The 12,730-nt window shown below is 26.6% G+C and overlaps 1 protein-coding gene across 16 annotated transcripts in view; it reads left to right on the top strand.

Annotated features, from left to right (window-relative positions):
* LOC141538467 (RNA binding protein fox-1 homolog 2) overlaps nucleotides 1-12,730 on the top strand; it is a 74,472-nt gene that overhangs the window by 49,061 nt on the left and 12,681 nt on the right. For all 16 annotated transcript variants that reach the window (XR_012481058.1, XR_012481059.1, XM_074259940.1 and 13 more), the window contains one exon: nucleotides 4,183-4,203. Coding sequence is in view for 14 of the 16 variants with exons in the window: in XM_074259940.1 (XP_074116041.1) it covers nucleotides 4,183-4,203 (21 nt within the window). In the remaining 2 variants the exon portion in view is untranslated. The remainder of the gene's footprint in view (nucleotides 1-4,182; nucleotides 4,204-12,730) is intronic.

Raw genomic sequence — 12,730 nt, 5'->3', positions numbered from 1 at the left:
TTGTCGCTTCTCGCACTCTAAACTTATTTATAAACCACATCCCAATCAAATTTGTTATTCGTTATTTTCAATGGCCCTATATGCTCTTCGGTAATTACCGTCAATTATCGTCAAGTTGGTTCTAGCTCTTTCTTCGAGAGTTTAACAATATTTTTTTTATTATTTATTTTTTTAATATTATTTTTTTTCACTTTCAATTGAATTTAGAAATTCAATAATTGCAAAAATTTTTTTTTGTTAAAATTATTTTTACATTAAAGAGCACTTTGCCATTAAAAAAGTTGTCTCGTTACATTTATTGCCACTTTTACAGTCAAGTAATTTTACGCTAGCTTGAGATACAAACTGCTTAAGAAAATAAATTTTTTAAACCAAGCGTAGTCTTTTAAATAAAATAAAAAATTTACCGACAATTATTGAGTAAATAGTATAGATAAAAATTCCCAGCTATAATGATAAAAAAATCCATTTTTGTACTAGGAATTTTTCTCCTGTAATTTTTTGTATATAATATTATTCCAAGCGTATCGTTCCATTTGAAATTCGAAACCTAACAGAGCTTTTAAGTCCTCCAGGGAGTGAGGATAGAGAGGATGGCTGCGGAAACACTCTAGGGATACCGATGTAACCTGCGATAAAGTTTCCCGCATTAGAACGACACCTCGTTTGTCAGCAGCTTAACTACTTTTTTTATTATAGAACATTGTTAACCCACGAGCTTGCCGTTTACGATCCATCCATCGCCATCTTGCGTCAAATCTTTTATCTATTGGATACCGTAAAAAAATCTAATCCATTAAAAATAAAAAAAAGTACTAACGTGATTTCGAGACAAAACTTTCGATCGGTTCCGTTTATTTTTAAAGTTCATATCATATCGCATCACCGGTCATCAAGCAATCTATCACTTTCAAATCATTTATTTTACGGTAAATAAAAAATGTAATTTATTATTGACGGCAACGAATAAATAATTATTTAAAATTCATGTAAAATCAATAACTTCCTTAGTAACATCTTAAGTGATGTTCATGTTTGTACTCTTTTAGTTTTATTTTAAACAAAAGATTTTACCGTGGAAAAAAAAAAGATAAATAAAAGAGAGTACCGTAGGGATTAAAAGGGCAAGTCGTGAAAAATTTATGGCGCCTCTTTTGTTTTCTGTTGTATTTCATCGGTGAAGAAAAAGTTTAACTACATAGACATATACTATCTTGTACAAACAGTGCACTGAAATGGTTTGGTTAGGCAGTAGTGATGGTCGGTGGTTGGTCAAACGTAACATCACGTTTCATATCCCTTCCAGACAGTATTTTTACTTGAAACGCTTGAAAATAAATTCATATTTATTTTTCTTTCATTTATTTACTAGTTTTTAAATCTTTAGAGAGCTTAAAATTTTATGTTAAATTATTATTAAATAAATAATAAGAAAATATAATAAAAAAATTTAGCAATCGAAAAATTTAATTCTAATTTTATCTAAAAAAAAATTTTTAATTTTAATAAAAACATATTAAAAAAATAAAGTTTCAAATTTTAAATTAATCAGCGTGTTGTACAATATTAGTGCTTGTAAACATAATAATCAATGACACTCTTTTTAACATGAGTAAACACATGTATCAAACATGAAATAAATTTCTTGTTGTGAAAATGAAAAAATAGTAAAGGAGGTTCCATAGTATAAGTTGGCTCTAAACTGAATATAAAAGTAGAAGCAAAAGATTATTAGTAACCTTCTATAAATTTTTCAGCAAGCAACGTATCACCTTTTTCCGTCGTCGGGATATAAATAAATTATGCAACAGCAGCGTTCATTAATGAGCCTTGCTAGGACGTAAATAACATGTCTTCTCTATCTGACATATATATTGCTTATACTTTTGTACTTAACGTTTTATTTTTCTTGTGTATACCACCGAGATTATATTTGCCATTTGGTTGAACGTGAAATACCCCTTAACCACTGAAATTTTGCCACTTCATGCGGAAACGCCGACGAAATAAATCTTAAAAAGGTTTCAAACTCTTCCCCCGACATTTTTATTTTTTTTTATTTTATATTTCAGCTTCCCATCTCGCGTTTTAGTTTTTATAGGACTAAAAAATATTAAAAACACAACACAATAAAAATGCATAAAGTGATGCTCAGTCTATAAACATTAATCTGTTTATATATTTTTTTTTATTACTTCCGGCCCACGATTTTTACAATTATTAAATATCCATTTTAGAATTTTTATTACCTTGTTATTGTGAAAATATACTTGAGCTTGCAGGTTTGGCAATAAATAATTATATGAGCAAAGCTCTGAACAAGAATTAAGCTTTCTTCCCAGCAGGAGACTTTTTTTCCATTCCTGTAAAATTAATGTACTAGATACACAGTCTGCTTAATCTTCTTCGTCTTGGGTTTTTAGTTTTTGTCGTAGACCTTTTTACTTAGTGTTATTCTTAAACATTGCCAACACAAAAATGTCTTCCATTATCTCAACCACCAGCTCTTAGCTCGATGATCGTCTAAGTGCTGCTTTTTTGGTTTATGCAGTTACCGTTCAATTCCCGATTAACACTTAACGTAATGACACCTAGCGACCTGATGTTTGTGTTTTTATTTATTTTTTGTAGTATCAGTGAAACATTTGGTGAGTTGCTACTTTTTTTACCTTTCTTGTTTACTTCTATCATCAATTTTACCAGGGATTTTACGATATAATGATAAAGCTTGCTCGCACGCGACACTTTGATCAATCCTCCCGCAAATATTCTATTCACACGCACCGTTTTAAGTTTCTATTCGTTAAGAATTTTTGATATATAAACTGATCATGATCATAATAGTTAGACATTTCTATTAACGGACTAAATTTCAATAAAAGAGCTGTTTGAATAGGTGATTTTGTTATGGAATTTTTTTTTTTTTTTAATAGATCTTTAATGCTAGTTATTATTATTATAAAAAAATATTTATCTCTGCAGAGAATCAACACTATAAATATAAAAACTTACTAACAGAATGATTTATTCAATTAAAAGTCTAAAAAGTTTATAACTTTTCAAAAAAAAAAGAAGAAGAAAAAGTTAATTAATAGCTATTGTGTCTTCATTAAGCCTGGGCAACAAAGAATTGAGTTGATAAAATGGAACAAAGAAAAAATGAACGATAAAACTTAATTCTGAATCAACTTTTCTCTATTTTTTGCTAACTAATGAAGTCGTGATCAATTTCTTTAATTCTCGGGCTTTAACTCACCCTAAGCTTTCACAGTATTTTCTTACGGGAATTTAACTTGCTTTTTTTTTTTAATTTTTCGTTGTAGACGCTCTAACTCCTGAGTCTGTGGACCATTTATTTTGAGTCCTTTAAAAACAATCAGTCTTGAGACAAACAGTATTAAAGTAAATAGATTTGAATAAATAGCTCAAGACTCGTGATATAACAATAATAATAATAATAATAATTTATATAGTTCTTATCTCATTACTGGCGTTGCCGGGCGATTAGTCAATCAAAATAGCTTTCTAGCCCCCTAAAATGTCATGTATTCACAGATAAGCCTCGTCAATCCCATCGGTATGTGTGCATAACATAGTTTTGGCCAATTTAACAGGTTAATCGGCGCTCTGATAACACGCCGCTTAACTTCGATACCAATTATACCAGAACGTAATAACACCTTTATTAAATTCCTTATTAATTAACTCTCTTCAACTACCATCACTTTGACCAAAGCTATGAGCTGCTTTCACCATGATATTTGATAAATCTCAATTATGGCATTCATACCTTTGTATTAAAAAATATTTTATATTTTTATTCCGTAAATTTAATTGATCTTAGTAAATTTTTTGGATAAGTTTTAATTTTTTTTCAACATTAAAAGCCTTAGAAATAATTTAAAAAATTATTTTTAATAGCTAATTAAAAAAACTCATTTTTTTTTTTTTTTTTTTTTTTATAATTTTTATTGTCAAAAATATAAGCAAAATTTTTTTTTTTTTTTAATCTTAATTATTGGAATTAATTTTATTTATAAACTTTTAAAATAAAATATTAATATTAAATATTTTAAAAATATATAAATTGTAATAAAATTAAATAAATTGAATAAAAATATTAAAATTACAAAATTTAAGATAGAATTTTCTGAAAATATAAAATCTAATAATTTGTTACAGTTTGTGTCCAATGGCCAGAGGGTAGGTGCATCCACGACGTGCCGGAAGAGGCACTTTTTACTCTTTATTCGGAGATTCGAGAAAACTGCCAGGGCTTCTCTTAATATGAGTGCAAACCAAGGGCTACGACCTATAAATCAGAGACAGAAACAGATAAACATATTTCAGTGAAAAAATTTTTTTATTCACAGTTTTAAGTTTCGATCTAATAACTAATACCGGCAGACAGTATAAAAATCGAAAGATTATTAAAGAAACTCGTGAAGATCGAGTTACTTTCTCAATTTGTGATAACTATAGCTCCCTCGAGCCGCCATACCACGACCAAGCCATAAATATTAAGTACAGATAAATTTTTAACGCATGAAAAAAATTATTTTTTCATTTGCGACATGCAGAATGAAAAAAGACAACAAACGTCGGATATTTTTACTATTATTTTTATTTTACAAGTTTTAGAAGTCACATTTATTTTATTTTATTTTCTTAAAAGGGCTTTTTCATATTTTTTTTATTGAAATAATTTTTTATCATTTTTTTAATGATGAAAAAAATTAATCTGACGGTTTGTCGTCTTAATTTTTGAATGTGGAACGCGTGTCCCCGGTCTATCACTGGCCTGGTAGAAGGTCATCGATATCAAAATAATAAATGCCACTACAGTCCTCCCTGCAGCTAAGGTGGGTCCATTTTTCTTACAATTTTAAAGAAATCTAGATAAACAATTTTTAAAAACAAACGATCTGCCAGGAAACGGTTTTACCCGAAAAATATTCGGGCATTAATCTATATAAATATTTTCTTAACTTATCAAAATAAATTTTAAATGCTTCTTCAGTTTTAACTATTTAAATAGTTTTATCGCTTTTTAGAAAACGTTTTTCAGAGAAAAACGTTTAAATAAATTTAGTCAATAGTTTTTTTTTTATTAAGTACTAGGTCAATATTTTGATAAGATAAAAATTTTATTTTTAAAAATATTCTTTCACTTCCACTCTCCAACTGGTCACAGATTCCTTTAGACTTCATATTGCAATTATTTTTTAACTGATGACCCGATAACTTGGTCGGTGTTAGGCTGATGAGTGTTTTGGTCCTTAAATGTAAGATTAAAAAAATTAAGAGTCAAGTATTGTTGTCTATAATTGACATTTTGTATTTTTTAAATTAATTTTATCAATTTAAAAAATAAAATAAGTTTAAACTTTGGCCGCAAATAATTTAGTAAATTGATAAATTAAATTTTTTAATTATAAAAAAATTTTTCATTAATTATTTTTAATCTTGACAGATCTGTATAAATTTTTTTAACTTAAAAAAACGACACAAAATGTTAATATTTGACAGCAATACTGTGCTTTAAATTAAATAAAACAATTACAGGGTTTTAGTGTATCGTTTAATAGGCTTAACTAATTTTCATTTATTAATGGTGACGAGTTTTTTTTATCCACATAGTCAAGCGAGCTTATAACGAACATTCCAATGCGTATTATCTTTATTTTTTTTATGTAGTTTTTTATTATCGTGTTTAAAATATGAATACGCAAATTGGTGTTATTGTAATCGGATTAACCGTGATTTTTGGCAATGTCCGAAGAAACTAAACGCAAACAGGGTAAAGGTCTAGTGAGATATTTTCATTGTTTAATATTAATATTAATATTTTAATATCGGATTAGGTAAAGGAGAATTTTACACTCCAATAGAATAATATTATACATTTTTACATTTTTTATAATTGTAATTTTTAAACAAGCCATAAAAAAGTACCTTTAAGTGGTTATAAAAAAAAATAAGACTTTTAAAAATCGATTAATCATTCTCTGCTAAGATTTCTTCTGAATGTAAACTCTAGTACAAAAGAAAATATAGAAAAAAAAAATTATAAGAATTATCTCAACGGAAAATGCGTTGCAGGCATTAAAAAATATAAAGAGACTTTTGAGGCAAAAGCGCGAGGAGGAAATTAAACGAGATATCCGTAAATGTCGGTATAAAAAAAAAAAAAAAAAAAAAAAAAAAAAGCGAAAGATACGATTATAAATGAGTTGTAGAATAAACCTTTTTTTAGCAGTAACCGTAGAGTCGTACAGAAAACTCGGTATTGCTAGTACAGCTAAAGTAAAGAGAGAGAACGATAAAATAAAACGGCGCATTATCACGTTTTGGTTTATTTGCGTTTAAATTTTCGTGCTCAGGTACACGAGAAGAGTGAAAACCTATACTTCAAAGCTTACGTCAAGTCCAATGGCTTTTTATGCTTGTGAATTCAACGATAAGAATTAGCAAAAAATACAAATGTGTAGAAACTATGAAAAAAAAAAAAAAAAAAGAAAGAATGATTAATATAACAATGTCCTGATAATAATAATTAAAAATAAAAATATTTTATATTGATTTTGTAAACTGAGATACAATCTCATTGAAAAAGAAAGATAAATAAAGAGGTCCTGCTCAAAAATTTGGCATGGATCATTTATTGAAATAATTAATAAGAAAAAATCGTCAGATTTAGGAATTTTTAATTTTTTATTTATTATTTTTTATATTTTAACAGCATTGTGTTTTGCAATTAGTGAACATTAATTACAAATGTTTGTTATGAGTATGAATATATGTGACAATATTAATTTATAAATGAATTCATCTATCTGGGCGTATGTCAAATAAACACAATGTGGAGTATGTGGGTTTATGTTGATTAACGCATTGTGAATTAGTGGCCAAATAATAATCTCAAACATATTGATTTTTATAATTACAATAATATTCAATGCATGCAATTTTATTTAAAAAAAAATTTATTATTTTATTAATTAAATATTAAACGTATTAAAAATTCATTTAGATTTTTTATTAATTCTAAATTAAATTCTTTTGTGATTATTATTTTAATATTAAAATATTTAAAAAAAAAATTAATCAATGAAATTATAAAAATCTGACCATTTTTTCTAAGAAAAAAAAAAAAAAATCCGTACATGCAAGAATTAATTCATAATAAAAAAGCTTGGACAGTTTAAAAAAAAACTAAACAATACAATAGAGTACATGAATTCTAAATAAGCATGCAACTGCATTGTCAGTCAGTGTTCGTGTGTTACATCTCAGGACTTTAACGGAATGCATTCTCCACATGTCTCTCTCTTTCTCTCAGCCTTTTCTATTTTTTATTATTATTTAACCCTCTTACAACGTAACCCACTGCTGGTCGATATAGTTCACACCTGCACACACATTTTTTTTTCCGTACACATATCTATCATTCCGTCTATTTCTCTGGGGACGTAAGACCGCGAGTGGAGACACGTAAAACTGCAGTGACTTTATTGCACCCGGGAGATGCAGCAAAAAAATATAAAAAGCGAAAGAAGATAAAGAAGAAAGCATCTATACTACTCAGAATAAAGAGAAGCACTTCGAAATTGAAACGAAAGACCGCGGATACTGCTGGAGAAAGGATAAGTCTCTTGATGGAGAAAAAAATTATAAAAAAACTAACCGAGGCTTTGCCAAACCCCCAGAAGCTCTTCATCCGAAGGAGATTGTGTTATTTTTACTGTACAATTTTCACGAGCTCTGATTTCTTTTCTATATATAAATACGTACAATATATGACGTTTAATATACTCTACGACTTGCGCTCACTTCCGCACCAGACCCTCAATCGCCTCTTTAGATCATAATCTCTTTTTTCTTACTTCTACCTGTACTATGATTTTTCTTTTCATTTTTTTTCTCTCACTCTCGCTTTTTAATCCAAACTCAGGAGAGACATGTTTGATTTTTCGTTAATGAAATACACAGAAGAAAAAAATTCTTGAACCAAAAAAATAATTCCGAAGAGTTTGTCTTTAATAAAAGAAAAATTTCTTAATTTGAGAATTTTTCAACTTAAGAAAATAAAATTCTTTTAAATTATTTATTTAATTCAAGTTAATTTTTTTTTCTGTGTAATAATTGCACTTTAAGTAGAAAAAAAAAAAAAAAAAACGAAAATTGATACAATAAATTAACACGTATATTTGCATTTAAATTTTTTAATTGTTTAGTTTAATTCTCGTTTGATTTTTGGGCATAAAAATTTATTTTTAAAATTAAAAAAAAATTAAAACTTGTTTAAATATTAATTAAAATAAAAAAATTACACAAATTAAATTAGTTTAATTTTTAAACTAAAAAAAAAAAAAATAATAAAGACAATTTTCAATTTCAAATTCCCAAAAAATAAAATGTAAAACTAAACAATTAATTTTTTTTTTTTTTTTAAATATTTATTATGTCGTAGGGATTGATTAGAATTTTAATTTTCTTAGTCGTAGATAATTAGCCGCTTAATACTAATGAATGAGAGATTAATTATTAATATTAATAATATAAACGTAAATGACAAAATAAAAAAAAAGGAAATTAATTCAAAAAAAAAAAAAAAAAAAAGAGAATGTAAAAAAGAATGCATTGTTAAAAAAATCATCCAGATGGCTGCAGACACTTGCGATCTCGTTACACTTAGCTTTTTTGAATTTTATCGTAATTTAAAAACGCAATAAATATATTTGCATAAATATATATATATATATATATATATATATATATATATATATATATTGCAATGTAGCTAGTGTAGGGCTCTCTATTAAATGGTAAAGCATGAGGTATTTTTCGTACGTAATAATTTATATTTAATTTTAATCGTTATTTACAATAATTAATGTTTAATTGCGACCAAATTATCCGATAATTAAATTACATCCACTTGACATCCTCCTCCATAAAAATAAAAAAATAAAATCCAGATTTAATAGCTCTTGATAAAGATGTAACTTAACTCAAGCCAAAACTCAAACATTGATTGCAATATTAGTTTTTTAAAATAATATTTTATTAATTCCACATTTTTCGACCAAACTTATTATTTCCTGGAGCCCGTTGATCATCCGATTAATATCCGATTGGCATTTTATTGACTGCAACTGTTAATATTGAATCACGGCATTATTTTATTTAATTGACTTGGTATTGATTGAACACTTGTTATTATATATTCACATTACTTATTTACATATCATTAATTATAAATTAATTTAATAGTTCCATAACTTTTTTTGGTTTTTTAAATAAATATTTACTGCATATAAAAAAAAAAAAAAAACATATGCAGTAAATAAAAATATTTTTCTCCTATGTTTTCTCTTATATATGTTTATAATTTTATTTTATTTTATTTAAATTACATAATAATCACGGTAATGCGCCACATTCACTGGTTGATGACTGTCTCGTTGACAAAGGCCCGTACTTTGCCTGTGGTTGTGCTTGGTTGTGGTTGGAGCGGTTTTGGGAGAGAATTTTTAATTGCTTTTTAATATTATTACCTTTTTTAATTTGCACGTCTCATGTCGTGGCCTTGGCTTGCCTTCATATGAGATTCACCTGTGATTAATAATCACTGATTATATATACATATATACATTAATTAATATATATAAATACATATAATCGATTAGTTATTTTATAATTTTTATATTATTAAATGTCTGCCATAGTTTCATTAATTTAAATTTAGTTTTAAAATTATCAAAAAAAAAAAAAAATTAATTAATTTTTAAAATATTAAATATATATATATATATATATATATATATATATATATATATATATATATTTTTTTTTTTTTTTCGTAAAATTGAAACAATGGTAGACAAAGTAATATTGTTAATTTGTTTAAAAATTTATTAATTTAAATTGAATTAATTGTTGATGATCGTGGCACGGTGTGTAGTTACCGACAATATGGCCGGGCGAGGTTGCTGCATGCTAAAAGTGCCGCCTTATTAGTGGTAACTAATTAATTCGTCGGTCTCAAGTAATTCGCACTTCAGTCCTTAGCTATACTTGTATAATATAATAGCTAAGACTATCCCATACGAGAACACTACTAAATCTCAATCTGACATACTCAAAGCAAACAACAACAACAACAACAACAACAACAACAACAAACTGCTACAACTTACAACTTTAAATAACAGACTAGTCACACACGAGTTTAGGTTTAAATAAATTGCTAAAAAGTTTTGCATGGGGTGATGGCAAATACGACCGGCCATTTTAACGGATCGCGATTTATTTATTTTATCTGGGTATCACATTAACTAATTAATTTCTTGGCAGTGCGTAGAGTTAATTAGTTACCTCTGAGCGCGCAAGCACCAGCATAGTCACATTTACACAGAAAAAACAAATATATACGTATATATAAATTAAGACAAAAGAGTACAAGTGATTAAATTTTGTTTTGAGTTTCTTTAAAAATATATTTTTTAATTTTTTTACCGGGAAGTTAAAAATAATTTATCTTGCTTGTACTCTTTCAGATCTGGTCTTTATATATGTATATATTTATGTTACTTTAGCAATACATTCCTTGTAGCTGTCTAGTCATGTGTATTAATATGAATTTCGCTAGAGTAGACATTCAAAGTATCGAATCAATATTTTTGTTAATATTTAATCTTTATGATTATCATACGTTGTTTTTTATGTCAATAAACTTTTAGTTTTAAAAGTGTGCTATTTTGGGTCATCCTCAAGTATCTCACTTATTTTTTTGGTCGGTAATAATTATATTTATTGTTTAATTTATTAAAAAAAATTTTTTAGATAAATTTAATGTATATATAACATTTTTTTAAAGTTAAAAAAATTTTTAAAAGCCGCTTTAGGAATTTAGATAAATTTTATTAACAATTTTCTGCAAGCATTTATTTTTTTTTTTTTTTTCCAAGTTTAAAAATGAATTTTCGGATAATTTACTATTTTTTTAATAAAATTTACAAATTTTAGAGTTAAAAAATAAGTGAGGTCATTTTATTACAATAAAAATAAAAAATTCAACGAATATTTAACAGCAATATTAAATTTTAAAATATTTTAGATTCTGTGAATGGTAAAATAAAATAAAAAAAAAAAAAAAAATATTGAATTATTTAGCAAATAAAATCAAAAGTTTTGACATGAAAAACGTTTAAATTACAATTGATAAAATGAATTATAAAAATGAAACAATTAAATTGATCGAAATAGCGTATTGCTATAATAACGATAACTTTTTTCTGTCTAAATGGAAAAAACAAACATTGAAATAACCATAACATAATTTCCCTACGGAAAATAATTTAAAATTTAACCGAAGCCTTTTTATAAAACCACAGTGAACCTATCCTGTCCTATTTACTGGTCTGAAGATCTTATGTCCGTATATCCCCTAGTAAGCAACCGTTGAACCTCACCCACCCGCTTAAGATGAGAACCTTAGTTGACCCAGCACTGGAAACTACATAGGTGCATAATGGTATGCAAACTCTGTCTATAGACGCTACTATTTGTCGTGTTATTTTAACGGCTTGTTTCTCTTAAACCCAATGGTCCTCGAATTCAACTTACTCTTGTATACATACCTTTAAATATTTTATCGTCCTGAAACACTACACGTAACCTTTTTCAACTGAGGTATCGACCTCTAGCTTTGTTATTTTATTTTATTTTATTTTACTTATATTCTTTTATTGTCACTCTGTGAAGCGTCGGGTGTCTTCTGGAATGCCAAGTGAACCAAAAATAGAGATAAACTTTTTCTAGAGCACATCAAAATTTTTTTTTCCCTTCAATAAGGTAATCCGAGTTTGTTTTTTGAATTGAATCGAAAAATAAACGCCCCAAATTAAAATTATTTCATTAAAATTAAATTAGCTGACATCTAAAAATTTTTTTTATTGAAAAAATTTAAAAATCTTTAAGTGCAATTTTTAAAAAACTCCATGCATTGTTTTTTAAATTTTCGACATGTGATTTTTTTTTTTATAAATTTTTCAATAAGAAAAATTCTAAAAATTGTCAAAATGTCAAAAAATTATTTAATTCCATATGAAAACATTTTTTTATATTAAAATACATCTTTTTTTGGGATCAATAATTCTTAATGTCGCTTCTACAGATGTCTTATGATTACGAACGTGTCCCAAAGGACGTTAGTATCATCTGGAAAACTACGTAAACCTTTTTGATCCCTTTTAGCTTTCAGACGATTTTTCATGTACATTTTATCCCCTTATTATCCTTGTCTCTTTGAATTGTTAATCCCTACTAAAGATAAATTAATAAAAAGATGTCGATACTATGACCTTTTATAAACTCAATTCTGTTTACAGCTCAACTAATTGCTGGGATAAAAATTATTTAGTATAACCGGCTTACATAAAACATTGATTCAATCTATCGGGTTTCACAATTAATTAATTACAAATTCACTAGAATACTACCGTAAATAAATAATCTATCCAATTATTGAACACGTTGGATTTTCTCGTTAAATAAATTAAATAATTATTATTTTACAATTTAAATTGAACAACGTACAAAATTGAATAATAAAAAAAAATTGTTTATACATTTTTTATTTATAGTTGCATTACATTTCAGAGATATCAATTTATAAATTCATTATTTATGACTATATATCAAGATTATGACGTAAATGTCGATA

This window comes from Cotesia typhae, unplaced genomic scaffold, assembly GCF_013202065.1.
Source record: "Cotesia typhae breed Kobodo isofemale line unplaced genomic scaffold, CoteBio_Ctyphae contig_22, whole genome shotgun sequence".
Lineage (NCBI taxonomy): Eukaryota > Metazoa > Arthropoda > Insecta > Hymenoptera > Braconidae > Cotesia > Cotesia typhae.
Note: the sequence above shows the minus strand (reverse complement) of the source record. Positions and strands in the feature narration are given on the sequence as shown.